Here is an 18,294-nt window from a genome sequence, read left to right on the forward strand (position 1 = left end):
TGTATAAAGTACTCTGTGACTGCTACTTTGCAATTTTATGAGTCCAGATTGGACTCTGGACTTTCAAACTTGAGGCCGTAGTTAGAACGTACAGTCGGATAACTCAGATTCACAATATTTTTACCTGACTACGCAAAGAAGGATTATTCGTCGCTTTATTATGTATAGGATGAGGATAGAAAGAGATAGCGAATGTTATAACGAGCGCTCGTGCGTTAGAATAGATAATAATGTCGTCTGTCTGTCGTCTCAGTTCCAACCACAATAAAGTTAGCAAAACTTGATGGAAAAGGTAGGTACTTATTTCGAGTACAATAAGCTTCATGTCAAAGTATGCAATTCCTCAGTTGTGCGACTGTGGGAGGAATTAAAATGATTTTAAAGGACCATTTTTAACCCCTGACACAAAAAGAGGGGTGTTATAAGTTTGACCGCTAAGTGTGTCTGTGTGTGTGTCTGTCTGTGGCAACGATTTGAATGCTGTTTTTTTACTTGAAAGCAGGTTTTCTAGCGATGGTTCTTAGACACGTTTTATCAAAATCGGTTTTGGCTTTTTTGAGATATTGAACTTTGATGTATTTTGACGATAGGTATTTAAGTTCAAGTCAAATATGAAACCAGAATGAATGTTTTTTGTAGAAAATGAAATAAAAAACGATAATCGTAGTATAAAAATAGTAACATTTAATCATTACCTAGTATTCAATTAAAAGTACCAAACTTAAACTTTGCTTAAGTTTAGACCTAAAGATTTTTTAAGTAACCCGTTTTTCAAACATATCCTATCCTTAACCTTGAGATTTACCCTGTTAAGTTACTTTTTTAAATACAATACAAATATAGAATGTCAAATAGTTAAATATTTAAATTTCTCAGAGAACGAGGTACAACATTGATTATCTACTATTAAATAATTATAATAACGATAAAAATAAGTACCTAAGGATAATATAAAAACTATACATTTAGCGCAGATTCAGTTTCTGTTTCTTATTGCTTTTTACAAGCCATGATGGCGCCGCCGAACTCTTTTTCTAAATACTTGGCAACGTTGAGACAGAGAGCATCGTTGTACGGCGCAGCTACCACCTGGATGCCAAGCGGGAGACCTTGACTGTCCACACCCAGAGGTACCTTAAAAATAAAGTATTCAATCAATAATTATGTGATGTTTTTAACGCATTCACTGCCACCTGACCTCCACTGGTGCCACCGACGCACATGTGCGTTCAAAATGTATGAATAATGAGGGTTTTCAAGGAGGTGAAATATCGCTAGATGGCGCTAGTGTCGTGAAGTCCGTTTGACGTTTGCTCGTGATTGGTTAAATAACTAAATGAGCCAATCGCAAGCAAACGTCAAACGCACCTCACGATACTAACGCCATCTAGCGATATTTCGCCTCAGTGAAAACCCTCATTATGACAGCGGCAATAGGCGAAGTTCTGAAAACGCATGTGCGTCGGTGGCAGTGAGTGCGTTAATAAGTATAGACGTGTAATTTAATTGTAAAAGCGATAATCGTTCAGAAAGAGCAGATAAAAATCTTTCAATGCTGTGGTAAAAAATGGGATTTTTTAATCAGTAAATAGAGAATACTAGGACATAGTTGAACACGCTGAATTAACGACAAAAAGTACAAACTACAGCATAGTTCGTTTCTTGCCTAACTTTTTGCCACGCACGGTGAAAATTTCGAATCAGCTTGCAGTGCCAGTATATCCGGACCGGTACAACTTGGGGATTTTCAAAAAACTAGCCTATTCATTTCTCAAAGAACTGGCAACACATCCTTAACTCTTATGTTATGGATGTTCATGGGCGGCGGTGATTGCTTTCAATCAGGTGACCCGCATGCTCGTTTACCCCTATCATATAAAAAATTCTCCACACATCTGCATGAAAAATACTAATACTTTAACTAAACATAATTAAGTAAAGAAAAACAACCATTCTTTTTTTTTCTATGCACCTTAATAACGCAAACAAGAAATTTAAATTAAGAGTAAAAAAAAAGTTCAGCGTTGTGTGTTATCTGTGGGTAATAGGTATACAATACCCACACAATGCACAATAATTTAATGTATTATGTAGTAAAGTAAATTGAAGCTAGTCTCTTATAATTTACTTAATCAAGGTATGAATAAGGTAAAATATAAATAACCAAGTACTTTCTTGTTCTTGCACAGCGTCCCTGAACTTCAAGTGATCATCTCAACACAACAGAATTTAAATGCTTCGTTAATCATTACCTGAGTAGCAGGACACTTGAGCATGTTGACTGCGGCAAAGTAAGAGAAGTTGTACGGCCTCAGGAAGCAAGAGTAGTGGTAGGGGGCTGGCTGAGGAGCGCTCGGGAACAAAAGGACGCCATTATCGCCCAGTTTACTCTGTAAAAATATCTTATAATGTATCTTCATTTACATAACGACTGGAGGCATAATCGGAATCACGGAGAACTACCATATTTCCAAGACTAACCCAAATATTCGTATTTTTTACACAAATATCTAATCCGACCGGGGATCGAACCCGGGCCGTCAAGCTTTGTAGTCAGAGGGCTTATTGCGTAAACTTTCTGGCACTCGCGATCGCAATCAAATGACAGTTTTCGCATACAAAAACTGTCATTTGATTGCGATCGCGAGCGTCAGAAACGTTAGGCTATATCAATCAAAAACCGTTTTGTCACCAAATTAGTTTTAAATATTTTTCATTAGAAATATGTACGTTAGTCTGTAAGGTATTTATTGTATGGGCCAAGTTGTCCGAAATAAATGCATTTATTATTATTATAAAAACATGTAAAAAGACCAACTTCCTCGTTTGCCATCCAGTCGAATAAAAAAAATATATTTACGTTTAAGACATGGTAAAATTGGTCTCATACATAAAGAAACTCTTAAACTTATTTCACTAGTGTATGTGCCTTGTGATTCTTCGGCATTAGGTCATACTACTTAGGTGTAGGTACTTACAAAAAGATCACTTTTCAGTTCTGCAGTAAGTTTGTCCGCCCAGGCAGGGAAGAGTGGCATGATTTGAATCTCAAATAACCGGATAACAGCTGACAGTCCGTGCTTGCTCAGGCAAAATATCTGTAAGAATTCAAACAAGTACGCAAATCAGTTACCGCTTTAGGACGCTTTTTATCCCGCAAAATTGTATAGTTAGTACCTGTGGGCAGCGATTTCTTCAAAGACGAAATCGCGGGCAGCATCTAATGTACCTAATAATAAAGCTGTGAAAATGTGCCTTGAGTGAGACTTATTTTAAAGCTTTCATTTACCTTCCTAAGCAACTCGACGATCCCAATAGCTTCGCCCTTGAAGTTGTTATAGAGACTGGCGAAGTTTTCAGGCTCCTTGCTCATCCAGTACGACCAGAGCTGGTACATGTGGTTGAAACCTTCGTGCTGATAAGCCTCAGGGCTCTTCTCTGGAGACAGTTCCTTGCTCAGTTTCGACACGACTCTGTAAAAAATTACAAGTTTGATGGTCACCACCAGTCGATCACTTATGGGGAAGTGCCTATAATACTCAGCGATGACGATTATATTTCAGGCTATATAATATTTATATACATAGGTACGATATATCGAGTGCCCTGCGCCGTTAGTTAATGCGTTGATAACGTGAGCCTACGTCGGCATAAAGGACAATAATGATTCTTTATTGAACAGCACATAATAAATAATCCACAGAAATACTACTTTAAAAATCTTTACAAGGTAAGGAATGAGCACGTTTATCGCTACAGAGCTATCTCTTTCAGATATTATATAAGACTCTTAATTTTTATTTTTGGTTCTATTTGAGTTTTAGTGGGTCTGAATAAGTATACGCTGTATATAAATATAATTTAAAAAAAATAGACAGCTAGATAATGAAACCTGAATTTTGCAGGAACAGTTACAGATAAGGTTGTATGTAGATACTTACATATTTTTGTAGTCAACTGTACCACATCTCGCAATTAATACAACCACTCGTCTGGCTATAGCATTTTGCAAACCATGGCAATTATTACTTGAATTATAAAAGCAACATAGTGCGGTGACTAATAGCTATTTACCTTGCCATGGCTTCCTTTAGCTCTGGCCTCACGGAACTAAGCCGACAATCGTTAGACGACTCCATGTAGTAGAACTTTATATCCTGAAATAAATATAACATTATTTAATAATTAATACATAGGTACATAACAGTACAGTCATACAGTCCATTGACTGCGCATAGTCATTTGCAACCAATAAAAATAAAATCATTTATTGCGAACAATATGACCCATACAATAATCACTTACTTACAGGCGCAGACTAAATTACATAAAATAATAAAAACATTAAAATTTCTTCGGACATCTATAGCAGCCCTTGTTGCGTCCGTCTTCGAACGTAGGCCTCCTCTTCTCTTCACGTTTCCACGTCTGTCAGGCCCTACCACATTCATCCAGTTAATGCCGGCGTGCTGCCGGATGTTGTCCGTCCGTTCTTCGGACATAAACGATTTAAAATATACGTTATTTTACAAGTGATCAACACTTGTTATTTAATTATATCCATGAGATATTTTGATAATTAGATACATACGGACTTTCATTTAGATAACGTTGGACTATATAAGCTAGAATATTAGTCAATCAAATCAACTATTACAGTCTGAGCTTTGAAATGTTGACTTGAGTTTTTGAGTCCACTCTCGAACACTATTTAACGTAAAACTTATTATTTGTACCTTGATGTCGACATTGCGGTCAAGTTTAAGGAGCGGGGCCTTATCTCCTGCAATGACCTTCGTCAATGGCGCCAAATCCTCAACATGTTTCGTTATAAATCCTAAACTGAGCATAGATTCTTCATCGCCTTTACGAAAAATGACTCCTGAAAAAATAAGGGAAGTATAAAAAAATATTTAAACATTATTTTGCTTTCGGTTGATGCAACGAGGCATTGTTTGTTAAGCAATGTAGGTAAAGATGATTTACTGCATTTTGATAAGCAAGACAAGTTAGATACTGATCATAGTATCAGTTTTCACAATAATGGAACAAACCACACATAAAAAAAATCAATTTATGGCAAGTCTGTATTTCATTTTGGTTTTATTTTATTCCCCCGCACTTTGAAAAACTTACGGCGAACATTTTAAAATATGTAGGTACTTATGAAAAAAATAATTTACTGTAAATTTAATATATTTTCTTGACACGTAACGTACATCATTTATTATAATATTTTTCCTCAAATTTCAATTTCAATCAGTAAACACAGTTTATGCTCGTGGATTTTTGCATAAGTAATTGTTTTTTAAGTATTTTGGTTAAAATAATTATTATTTAATGAGTCAATTTACCTCTGCCGTTGGTGGTATTGGCAGTCGCATGGTGGCCAAACATGCCGCAGTAAAATGCTGGCATACGGGTAGATCCTCCTAAGTCAGAACCTGAGAAAACATTAAAAAGATTTACTACGAAGTGTATAACCAAGGACCATATATAATAAATAACTAACACAGTGTGCATCTGTTAATGTTTGTTACTCATAAGAACTTACTTAAAAAAGCCGTGATGGCCTAGTGGTTTGACCTATGGTCTCAGTTGGGGTTCGTGGGTTCAAACCCGGGCTCATACCTCTGAGTTTTTCAAATTCCTATGCAAAATTACATTTGGAATTTATCACGAGTGTCACGGTGAAGGAAAATATCGTTAGGATACTTGCACAAATCTGCGAAGCAATTCAATGGTGTGTGTGTGTAGTTCCCAATCTACAAGGAGCTACGGCGCTGATCATTCTGAGAGGAGACTTGTGTTCAGCAGGGGGGTGGGACGTTCCATCATATAGGCTGAGATGATGATGACGATAAGAACTTACACAAGCTGATAGGGGTAGCGTAGGTGGCAGTGAGAGCAGCCTCGGCGCCACTGGAGCCCCCTGGAGACCGGCCCGTGTGGTGAGGGTTGTTCGTCATACCGTACACGGGGTTGCGGGTTTCCTGCCTGGAGCATAAAGTCAGTGCTATGTGGAAACCTCTTAAGTAACAAAATTTGCAAAAAGATAGGTACCTTTATTCATAAGAAAACTTTGTTAGTGCACGTGCGCATGTAACATACATGTACAAATTTAGTTAGTTATACGAGGTTTTCACAAGGCGGTGACGTAATTGGTACCTACTCGTAAATATTATGAACAACATAAACCACCCCTGGCTTAAATCAATTCGTACTTATAGGTTTATTCAGGCTACTCCCTATTGTCTGTTATGTCAGTACTGTAAAGCACTTCGTTCATTCGTTCGTTCGTTTGTAACACTTTGTTCGCAATACGGACAATGAGGAAAGAAATCCCAGGTTTTAACGGTGCGAAGTGCGAACAGATTGAAATACAATCCCACTAGTCATAGCTCTTATTACCGGAGTGCGAATAACTGAGAATTTGATTTCCTATCTGCTTGCACTGCGGAAAACTGGAAAAAAAACAGTAGGTAGTATAAAGTAGGTACCTAAACTTTTTTATCTGACAACTGTGTTATACTTTAATTATCGTATTTATTTTGTCTGTTCTCATCCACAGGTTAAACTTTCTTAAAAACCTATTAAAAAAATACTTTTGCTTTATTTGTCTTTTTCTTTACTCTTACCAGATCAGGAGCTCCGGAAGGTTAGTAGCAGCTAAGGGGATAGCTCCAGCTTCCTTGAGCCTGATAATAGCTTCGCTGTCCTGATCGGCGCGCATTTCCCGCCGGGACCACAAGCCCATGGTATACCGGAAACCTTTGATAGCCTGGCTCTCCTTAGTCGTAAATGGAACACCTGGGAATGTCGCAATTCGAGGTCAAATTATCATGGGACCATGATATCGTTTTTTTTTTCAGCAAAAGTAGCCGAAATGATAGCAAACGGCAAGATTGGGAGGGGAAGGGAAGGGAGAGTGACATTTTACCTATTCCGGAAAGTTTAGTACCTACCTACGAGAGTCTATTTATGTGACGTATAATATATCTGACACTAGTTGCAAATGACTGCAGTCTATTTCATGCATGAGAGATTCTAAATGAATGAAGATAGTGTTTAGTTTTTCGGCCTTAATGCCATTCGAAATAGTAGGGAACATTTATAGATTTTAATCTGGTACGTACCCAAAAAGGGTTTCTTTGCAGCTTCCTCCTCAGACAGTCCAGCTGCTATGAGTGCGTCTACCGCTCTTGCGTCTTCTATCGCTGCAGGAAACCGATCTTCAATTATGGCGTTTAGTAAATGGTTTACCTAAAATGATAAATACTTAAAAGATAATACAATCCACTGCACTACATATTTTTTATTAAACACCACAAATCGATACAGTGAGTTAACAAAAATGGTTGTCTTATCATCACTTAAAAGCTCTCTTCCAGACAACCAGTTAGAAATGGAAACAGGCTAAAGTAGGCGGTGAAAACTAAAGACAAGAGAACGTAGTAAAGTAAAGTGTATTAACTAACAATACCCTCGATAATAATTTTAGAGACATGGTAAGTATAGGTACCATCGCGGGCATCGCGAACCGGAATTGTTGAGCCACTTGCCACTGTTCTTAATTTAGCCGTGTTATGCATACTCGTAGTAAATATTTTAATCAGAAAAGCAGAAAGCATTGCATGGCCAAATTACGAACAGTAGCAAGTTGCTCAACAACCCCTGTTCGCGACTGCACTAGTTCCTGTACTTAGTTTATTTTTTTGTTCTAAATATTGACTCATTTCATTACATGAGTTCTATCTGTAATAAATGAGATACTGTTCGTTAAGAAGTTGATCAATTTTTACTTAAGCTTTTTTGCTAGAATCATCGCTGGATGTTTTTAGGCTCTATGTTAACATGTTAAGTTATGTAATGCTCGTCTTTTTACAAGCGCAATCAGAATAAAGACAACTTGATTTTTAATATTTACGTCGTTAAGAGACTTTTTTTTTATTGACAACTTATTCTGTGTTGTTTCTATGCGGTGGTGCTTAGATCAGAGGCCGTATTATCTAACGCAATCAAGTGACAGTTTTTGTATGCGAAATCTGTCATTTGATTGCGATCACGAGCATCAGAAACGGTAGGCAATAGGTACGGCCTCAGGTGTTATTTATGTAATGTATGTTTAACAATGACAGGTAACGTCAATAATGATATTAAATATGCTTAAAATAAAAGACCGTGACCGACGCGACCCGGCAACATTTTGTTTTTCACCTAGCAGACTTGATGTCAAGATACGTAGGTACCAAATAAGTAGTCAACTAGTTCTTGTGAACATATTATTATATTTTCGCTCTTTCAAACGAGATTCATGTCAAATTATAAAAATGCTTCATTATGTAGGTACATTTTTCATCTAAGAACAAGAACTTGAATTCGAGCAATATTTTCCTCTTTGGGAGAATCTACCTACACCTATTGTGCTATGCAGTAAGAAAATAACACTCATAGGTACCTACTAACACACTAATTGACACTTTTACTATCCTTGTGAACTGAATAGCACGCTTAGAAATACAATACAACAATACAAATAAACTTTATTGCACACCACAAATCGGTACAAAAAATTTATGTTGACACAATTCAGGGTAGACAATTGGCGGCTTACCTCTCTTATCCTCAATATAACAGCTCGTACCAAGTCCTCTGATTTCAGCTGTTTTTCCTTTATCATCCTCGCAAGAGTGACTGTGCTTTCAGCCAGGAATGCATGCTCTTTGCGTAAAGGCGGTATTGATACCTTTTTCCCATCCCAATATAGCCCAAAGACGAAATCTATCATTTTATCGATGTAGACCCGCAGCCAACATAAAAATGATTTTAATGTAGTGCATGCCATTGTTTATCACTATATAACTGCAAAATAAAAACAATACTTGGTCAATACAACATTCTTTTTTCTAGATTAAGAATTCATGTAGATAGGTACATATACTTTTTTTTACACTAAATAAATTTATTTTGTTCTATTCAGCGAAAAATATCTATCTAAACAAAAGTTCATCTACTTTTAAAATAGATGGCGGTTTGGTTTGATATACCTAGGTAGACAATTCAATCATGTTCATCCTATTTAAGTATTTATAAACAACTTTTAGATCTAATTATATAAAATCGAATAAATAAATAATAAATAAATAAATAGGTATCACGGGACAATTCACACCAATTAACCTAGTCCCAAAGTAAACTTAGCAAAGCTTGTGTTGTGGGTACTAAGCAACGGATAAATATAAGTATATATATGGTTCTTGGTATTAGGTAGGTAGTTGGATAAGATATTGACTATTTGTATATTTCGTATGGACTATGAACTTGTTTTTATGCAAAACGTATCATGCATAAAAAATTTAACACTTCGCCGGTTGGCCCATTGTACCAACCGAACCGTAGCACGTGCCTAGTTATCAAATGCAATGGCACGTAAAATGTGGGGCAATGACCACCGCAGTCAGACGTAAGACGTAAATTGTGCAGTTCGGCGGGTAGCGGTGTTGCGTAAAAAGTTACACAGTCTGAACCAAGAGGTTTTTAGGGTTCCGGAGCCAAAATGGCAAAAACGGAACCCTTATAGACTCGCCATGTCTGTCTGTCTGTCTGTCTGTCTGTCTGTCCGCGGCTTTGCTCAGGGACTATCAATGCTAGAAAACTGTAATTTGGCACGGATATGTATATAAACTATGCCGACAAAATAGTACATTCAAAAATTCAAAAAGAAATATTTTAGGGTACCTCCCATAGACGTAAAGTGGGGGTGATTTTTTTTCTCATCCAACCTTATAGTGTGGGGTATCGTTGGATAGGTCTTAAAACCATTAGGGGTTTTCTAAGACGATTTTATGGACTCAGTGATTTGTTTGCGAAATATTCAACTTTAAAGTGCAAATTTTCATAAAAATCGGGCGTCCCCCCCTCTAAAATCTAAACCGATGGGTGGAAAAATTTGAAAAAATTCAGGATAGTAGTAAGTATATCAAACTTACAAGGAAAACTATAACGGTTAAGTTTTCTTGCGAATTATTAGTAGTTTAAGAGTAAAAAGCGGCCTAAGTTATAAAATATAGTTACCTGAACTTGGAAGATTCCGTATAAAATACGAAATCCTTAGAAAAATATTACTTGTTTTTTCGTAATGGCTACGGAACCCTCTTGGCCGGTTTTTTTTAATCAGCGATCACGGTCGATCACCTACGCGGCACCGTTATAAATTTTTAAGACTTATGTTATTCTGCTGCCGTCTATAATAACAACAGCAAACCAGTTTTTGTTGTTTTGACGCTACAGATGTGCAAGTTATGGAAAGTTCCCAAAAATTTCGGAGTTCTCGGAAATTGCTGAAAATTTAACAGGATATTATAAATATTATATTAAGTTTAAATTTGAAACTGAAATTTGTGAGAAGTTTCCGAACTTTTACTTTTTGTAAATATTCACAATTTTGGTAAGTTTCCTTTGGCACATCCGTATTTGATTTGACGCTCAATAAAAAAATTGTCGGCAGAGACTTATTTTTAGGAAATAAAATTCTATTGTTGGGTAGTTTGGAATAATGTTTTAGGTAAGTATTAAGGTAAACGTCTACTTGTCGGTATCGTACGCATCGGACGCATCGCACGCAACGGATCGTAGTATTCTTTGTATAGAAACTCATATAAGTGCGTCCACCTGTCCGCATCGTAAGCATCGCACATTTCTATACAAAGCCACAAATCCGATACGTCCGAAGCGTAGGTACGATGCGGATAAGTGGACGCCTACCTTTAAGGTTAATATTAAAAATCATCATCTCAGCCTATATACGTCCCACTGCTGGGCACAGGCCTCCTCTCAGAACGAGAGGGCTTGGGCCATAGTTCCCACGCGGGCCCAGTGCGGATTGGGAACTTTAAAACTTTTTTACTTTGGGAATATTAAAAATATCGCTGTCTTATCCACAACAGATGTCAAATCGGATCTGGATCATAATGATTATACCCGCCAGCCCGCCACCCAGTAAGAGGGTAAATGAGCCTAAAGGGTTTTTCATGAATCGATAGACACGCTTCAAGAACTTTGTGCTTCAAGGAAGCACAATAGGGCTTAATACTACTATCGTATCTTACTGTCTCGCTGACGCTGATATTATTTAATACGAGAGTGAGAAGCACGGTACGATACGAACTTAGAATTTCGCAGTAGCTACCCTTAGTGTAAGTTTTCGGTTACAAAATATGTCTCGCTCGATCGCGTTCGCGTTAAAATCTCAATTTGTATGGAAACACGAACATCGCAAACGTTCCGCTAGAAGCGCTGTTCGTGTTTGCATACAAATTGTGAATTTAACGCGAACGCGATCGAGACGTATTTTGTAACCGAAAACTCACACTAAGGGCACAGGTTCGCCATTGCAAATTTAAAGGACTCTTGCAATGAAAGGTAAGCACACTTATTTTCAATTCAGTGCATCATCATCATCGTAATTTCAGCCTATAAAGGTACGTCCCACTTGAGAGGGCTTGGGCCGTAGTTCCCATGCTGGCCCAGTGCGGATTGGAAACTTCATACACACTATTGAATTGCTTCGCAGAATTGTGCAGGTTTCCTCACGATATATATCTTCAAAGCTCGTGATAAAATTAGAATGTAATTTCGCACTTGAATTTCGAAAAACTTAGATACTAGCTCGGGTTTGAACCCACGGGGCCGTAGAAATAGGATGTTTCTTCAAGTAGTTAAAGGACCTATGAATGTATAGCATAAAGATGCCTTTTCTGCACGGCATACTGGACATGCACCTGTCACCTTGACCCCAAGTTTTTATTTTAACAAAACCGGTTCCCACGCCAGTCTGCGCTTTTGTACAGTTCTCTTACGAAGTTTTATTTATACGTACTACCAAGTACTACATAATGATGGGTAATTTATTTGTAGTGTGTATGTAAATACAGCCGTTGATTTAACCTATGGCCTGTCAGAGAAGTAGATTTAAAATCCAAGCTCGCACTTTGTGCTTTTTGAAATAAAGTACGTACCTACCTACCTACACGTGCGAAATTTTTGTAATTTACCTCGAGCTTTAGGATGAAAGAAAACATCGCGAGGAAACCTGCACAAACCGGCGAAACCATTCAATGGTGTGTGTGTGAAGTTCCCAGGTCCGTCCGGATTGCTACCACCATCTTGCTCGCTAATCCTGCCGTGAAGCAGCAGTGCTTGCACTGTTGTGTTTCGGCGTGGAGAGTAAGACAGCCGGTGAAATTACTGGCACTTGAGGTATCCCATCTTAGGCCTCTAGGTTGGCAACGCATCTGCAATACCCTGGTGTTGCAGATGTTTATGGGCGGTAGTGATCTCTTACCATCAGGAGACACACTTGCTCGTTTGCCAACCAGTCGAATAAAAATAAAATAAATAAATAAATCCCAATCCGCACTGGGCCAGCGTGGGAACGACGACCCAAGCGCTCTCATTCCGAGACGAGCCCTGTGCTCAGCAGTGGGATGTATATAGGCTGAGATGATGATGTATGTTTTTAAAAATTCTGTCTACCTTAAATTCTGTTTATAAAAGAAAGCGCAGTGGAAAATTACCGTTACCCGAATAGTGAGCCTACCTAAACGAAACCAGATCAATATGAAGCATCAACATAAGCCCAATAACCTAGGTACTTAGATAATTAATAAATTCCACAAATAAATATATTTCCAATAAAATTATCGTATCTCATTGCACGACTGATAATTGATATTGATAATTGGTTCTGATAGTATAAAAATAATAATTACCTGATGACGTGTGTAACAAAATTAAATCTATCACCTTAAAAATATTCCAAGAACTTTTTTCGGAACTTTTGAATTTAAGCACCTTTAGCAAACGAACACTCTGCCTGAATGTTAAGAGCGAACTGTGTCAGCCAAAGACTACAGGTGTACCACAGAATAAGTAATGCAATACTACACTTTATGTGAATGAGTTTAAATTAAAACTTCATTGATTTACAGATAAGTCGGTAAGTCTGTCTGTACAGCTAGCTACATATTAGTAATCTATGGTCTGTCTGTACTTGCTGCGTGTGTATGTGTATGTGCGTGCGCGTGCGTGCGTGCGTGCGTGCGTGCGTGTGTGTGTAGTGTGGTTGGATTTGGGTTGGATTACTATGGCTTGTATATTGTACTATCAAGTAAAGTCCAAATCCGACACCTTCAAGTCCTCAATCTTTCATATCAGTTGATTCTACAGACATGATATAAACAACTTGTTTATATTAAAGTCCGTGGTTAATTCATTCAGAATTTAATAATAGACAATTCATACATATTAGAACACAAATTTGGTTTATTTTGTAAGAAACTTATTAATGTTAGTTAACATAACATTCTCAACAACTAACTTACTCCGTAAACAAAGTAAACTCTGACTGACATTTCCTTCCATTACGTGACATTGACAGCCGTGTCTTGACAAATAAAGGTCGCGTGAGTTTTTGTATTTGTATTGCGATTGCATCATTTTTAATAAATAAAAATCCATAATGGGAAGCGCTAACGCCAAAGCTGCAGAAATTAAACTTCCCGAGGCACCGTTACAAGCGAATGCTGAAAAGCCTAAGTTAAAGCCGTGCTGCGCCTGCCCCGAGACGAAGAGAGCCAGAGATGCTTGGTAAGGTTATGTCCGGTAATTTCCTTAATAATATTACGCAACCAATTTAAATTTAAAATTCTGGGTAAACCCCTCGTATGTGGGAGCCGTTTCAGAACAACAACGGCAACTTTACGTCAGTAGAGGTTGCCCGCTTCGTAGATTTGGAACGTATCCGTGCTAACGCAGTTCATGAACTGCAGGGCTACTACGAAACTCGAAGTTCGTATCGTACCGTCCCTCTCGCTCTCATGTTAAACAGTATAAATGTCAGAGGGACCGCACGACACGAACTTCGAGTTTCGAGTTTCGTAGTAGCCCTGCTGGCACGGACACGCGTCTAAGCATACGAGGGGTAAATGCTCAAATATTCAGCTGTTCAACTAGTTGTACTTTGCATTAAAAAGTGAATGTGACTGTAAATGAAACAACAACATTTTTATAAACTCATGTGTACCAGGATTGGTTGTTGTATAGTATAAAATTTATGCTATGGATACTCATTTATGTAGTGAGATGAGATTTGATTTGAAGGTTGCATTAGTCTAAATTTTATTAATTATACTTATTTTACATCTCTCTACTAATAGAACTAAATATATTTTAATCAAACACAGATGCAGATGCAGTGAACTTGTTGTAATTATAGCTTATTTTATTTCCAGTATAATCGAGAATGGAGAAGAAAACTGCGGTCCTCTTATTGAGGAGCATAAGGCCTGCATGAGAAAAATGGGCTTCAATATCTAAATCAGGACAGAAATAATTTGACTTTTTCAATATTCTCTACAAGTAACTTCCTTTTTATGCTGGAATTAAAGACTTCTGACCGTAATTAGGAGATTTAGAAGTATGAGCACTGTCATATAATATAATAAAAAACTGTATGGATAGTGCCCTTTGCCATATTAAACTAAAACCACAGTTTTCTTAGGGAGCTGTCAACATTCCTCTCTATAAAAGATGAACATTAATTTGTCAGCTCTGGAAGGGTAGGTTTTAATTTTGTTTTACATTTAATACAAATTGTTTTTAACATTGAAAACTGAGTTGACACAATCTTAACAATTGTCCCATCGGTCAGGAGCCATTTACACAGAAACAAAATACATTGGAATCATCAGCCCCCTGTACCACAAAAATTACAAGTGCTACAAATTAACAGAATTGTTAACACATTCAGTGCTGCAAACCCCCTAATTGAATTCTCTGTTCGTAGGCAGTTTTCGCTATAAAGCAGGAATACGCTGCTACTGGTTAAGAGCGTAGCGTGTAGTGTTATGTGGCTGCGAATATCTTTCTCGCACAATATCTAGAATTGTAGCACTTGTAACATTTATGGTACAGGGGCCAGAGGCTGTATAGTCTAAAGCGCTGACATTCACAATCTCTTTCTACTGTCATCTTATATTATGTGACAGTAAGAATTGGTGAAAATGATTGTGATTCCATTGTGTATTACAAAGGCTTCTGGTTTCATAATGTAATGGAATGGCACAGTTATCCTGTTTAAAGTCTTAATTATAAATATGTAGGCTATTGGCTATTGATGGAAGACTTCTAAAACTCAGTAAATGTTGGAAAAGTTTAGTAGCTTAGTTATTTATTAACACAACATTAATTGATTATTATGTTTGACTTATACTAGGCAAAATACGTTTTCAAGCCAAATTGGAATTTCATAAGATTGCTTTGTTTTCTGAAAAATAAAATAATGATAGATAAGATAGGTGTAAAAAATCAACTATGAAAAGTTTGTGTTTTACAAAATCATTGTTTAAAAAATTGTCTGCCTTGTTTAGAAACTTTGCCAATTGCATTTTATCACTAAGGTTATAATTTAAGTACTTAATTAGTAGTTTTTTTATTGTTTTTCTTTGAAATCCTTTTAGACCAAAAAATGTGACAAGCGTAGTATTAAAATATAGTGATACTGTTATTTTAGGTATAGCATAAAGGTACAAGAATTATTTGAAGTTTTCATTACATTCTAAATTATTAGTCCAATACATAAAGGAATTAGTACATAGAATATAAATTAAATAATATAGATTTATATTCTTCAATGAGGATTTCTGTGACAAGCTTATTGACGCTAGTGTTGTGTGGTCCGATTGACGTTTTATGTTTGTGATTGGTTAAAAAACTAAATAATTGAGCCAATCGTAAGAAAGACTGTAACGTCAAACAACCCTCACGATACTAACGCCATCTATAGTGCGAGGAAGATCTTAATGAATGTGGGTAACATTTTCATGAGGGTGATATAAAATTATAATTAACTCTATGTTATTTATTACTTTATTAGTGATTTAATCTCAAAATACAAACTAAAAGCGACAAACACAAGACATAAACACATATACAGTGTCATTCACGGCAAACTGTCAAAAGTTAAGTTTTGCAAGATAGCCACTGTTATTCCATTTTTTGCTATGTTCATTTAAAGTCTTTGTCGCATTGTATAGACAGATGTAGTGTAGTGAATAATGTTTTGTTGTCGTATTTTGTCGGAAAAGTTCGTTATTTATCTTGCTTTCTCAACTAGCTTACTGGAGTTTAATGAACGAACTTATCTGTCAAAATACGATGGAAAAACATTATTCATTAGATCGATATCGCTATTTCGCCTGTCCAGAAAACCTTATTCTGTAATATTTGCGCTAATATCCTCCGGAATGTTTTCAGTATTTGATTAACATTAAACTACTTTTTATTTATTTTTTTTATTTTCAAGATTTGTTCGGTATCCGTGACTTCTGCTTGCATTGAGTCAGTAATTGTATTTATTTTATAGTCACTGTAAATAAAGAATTGTTTTGTTAAAAAAATATATGTATTATTCTTTCGTGGAATCTAAAAAAACTATTTTTTATGCTTAGTGTTCTTAATGTACATTTTATTAGGGCTCATTCCCTATTGGGTCCATACGGAACTCAAGAATGATAAGTTATTAATAAAAAAAAACAAAGCCTCAACCGTCTTAAAAAACAACTCTAGTGGTCCAAAAATTCTGTTACGGTAAGTACCCAATTCTTTTCCAGGCATAGTTCATATACCTAGCGAGTACATAAATGTACACAGACATTCGACCTTGCTGAATTTACTGTGTGGTACAAGTTCAATGAGGGCTATCGTTTTTTGTCTCACTAGATGGCGCACTGTTGCGTGAGGTTTTTAAGTATGGCTTTCAAAGTCTGTTATTACGGGCGTGAAAACAAAGTTTAGATTAAAATCATATTTAATACACCTTAAAACCGTACCATAAAAATATCGAGCATGCCACAGTGTTGCATAGTCCCCGTTTTGTTCGAAAAAAAGGGAGGACAAAGGTTTCCGATAGACAAAACTGTCTCAAAACGCAGACATTCATTGCCCCGGAACGCATATTTGCCATAATTAATTTCAGATATTGCAAAATATTCACAAAATTATTCTAATTATAAATAAACCCGCGTAGCTCACCCAAAAACTATGAGATTTGACATTTCGGAGACCTCACGCTACACTAGCGCCTCTAGTGGCGAATTCATACGCGATAGCCCTCATTGAAGTCGTTAAAATGTTAAAAATATTATTCGTTTTTAAATTAATAGCAAAACAATATAAAACTATGATTCATTTTGTGATAGCTTATCTAAATTAGCGGGGCGGGGCCTGGAAAAGGGTTAACAGTGGCACCCATTACTGATAGTTTTCGAGCGGGTTACGATTTTGAATGGGCCGACTGTTGAACTAAGTTATCTAGGTACAGTCGCCAACAGATATTTCGTAGCGGCCAAGGTGGTCAACAATATCGGCACATGCACTCTATTATTAAGGTATTAGAGTTCATTTATCGATATTTTTTACCACCTTGGTCGCTCCGAAATATCTGATGGCGACTGTACTACACACTACGACACTAGGTACAGAGTTCTAAGCCACTAGATTTGTTTTTTTCTTTATTTTTAGTTTTTTTAGGCTTTCGGGCTTTTGATTTTTTAGGGTTCCGGAGCCAAAATGGCAAAAACGGAACCCTTATAGTTTCGCCATGTCTGTCTGTCTGTCCGCCCGTCCGCGGCTTTGAGGAACATCAGTGCTAGAAAGCTGTAATTTTGCACGGATATATATGTAGAGACATGTGCGCCGCGCCGCCGCCGCAGACGATTTTCCACGCCGCCGCCGCCGATGAAATTGGTCGGCGTATAATCGGCGTGGCAAAATTTTTACAAATTTTAAAGTAGTACCAACTTCTTTGCTAATTATTTGCCATATTTACTACTTGTACTCCCGATATGGTCCAGTGGCCAGCGCATTGCACGGCCGTTTCCATCTGGCACGCGCCTCGGCTACCCGCCGGTAGACACTGGCCAGCACCTCGGCGCCCAACTCTCACGGTGGAGTGCCCACCATTACGTAGGTCGCCTCGAATGAGGTGGTGCATGCAGTATGCCCTCGCTACCCTGCGGTTGCAGATGGGTCTTGTTCTGGGCGAAAGGGCATCCACAGATGGCCATCACCACTATACTATGCTGGCGTTTACAGGAGGTGCCTTCCGAGGCCCATGAAAACAAATGGTTCGGACTTATGAAGGGCGACCTCTAGTCTCAGCCCGTATCCGATTTACGATTTGGGCCACGCCGGTGGTGCCCAGCAAGGACGCATCAAGGAAGGTGGCACCGCGCG

The 18,294-nt window shown here is 37.4% G+C and overlaps 2 protein-coding genes across 3 annotated transcripts; one reads left to right on the forward strand and one right to left on the reverse strand.

Annotated features, from left to right (window-relative positions):
* Positions 1-661: 661 nt before the first annotated feature.
* On the reverse strand, positions 662-12,947 carry LOC141441307 (fatty-acid amide hydrolase 2-like). 2 transcript variants are annotated; one of them, XM_074105997.1, is made up of 12 exons: positions 12,805-12,947; positions 8,615-8,862; positions 7,137-7,263; positions 6,639-6,810; positions 5,873-5,997; positions 5,355-5,444; positions 4,737-4,882; positions 4,075-4,157; positions 3,290-3,473; positions 2,979-3,098; positions 2,253-2,390; positions 662-1,134 (listed from the first exon to the last, which is right to left on the reverse strand). In XM_074105997.1, exons 2-12 carry the CDS (start codon positions 8,843-8,845, stop codon positions 991-993), a joined length of 1,560 nt encoding a protein of 519 aa, XP_073962098.1. In that variant the 5' UTR covers positions 8,846-8,862; positions 12,805-12,947; the 3' UTR covers positions 662-990. The 2 variants fall into 2 exon arrangements, with proteins under 2 accessions (XP_073962098.1, XP_073962097.1); XM_074105996.1 differs by having other exon boundaries at positions 12,771-12,947.
* Positions 12,948-13,424: 477 nt separating this feature from the next.
* Positions 13,425-16,459, forward strand: Cox17 (Cytochrome c oxidase copper chaperone COX17). The gene is made up of 2 exons (XM_074105710.1): positions 13,425-13,647; positions 14,292-16,459. Exons 1-2 carry the CDS (start codon positions 13,520-13,522, stop codon positions 14,374-14,376), a joined length of 213 nt encoding a protein of 70 aa, XP_073961811.1. The 5' UTR covers positions 13,425-13,519; the 3' UTR covers positions 14,377-16,459.
* The last annotated feature ends 1,835 nt before the right edge of the window (positions 16,460-18,294 follow it).

The sequence above is a fragment of the Choristoneura fumiferana genome, chromosome 23 (genome assembly GCF_025370935.1).
Source record: "Choristoneura fumiferana chromosome 23, NRCan_CFum_1, whole genome shotgun sequence".
Classification (NCBI taxonomy): domain Eukaryota; kingdom Metazoa; phylum Arthropoda; class Insecta; order Lepidoptera; family Tortricidae; genus Choristoneura; species Choristoneura fumiferana.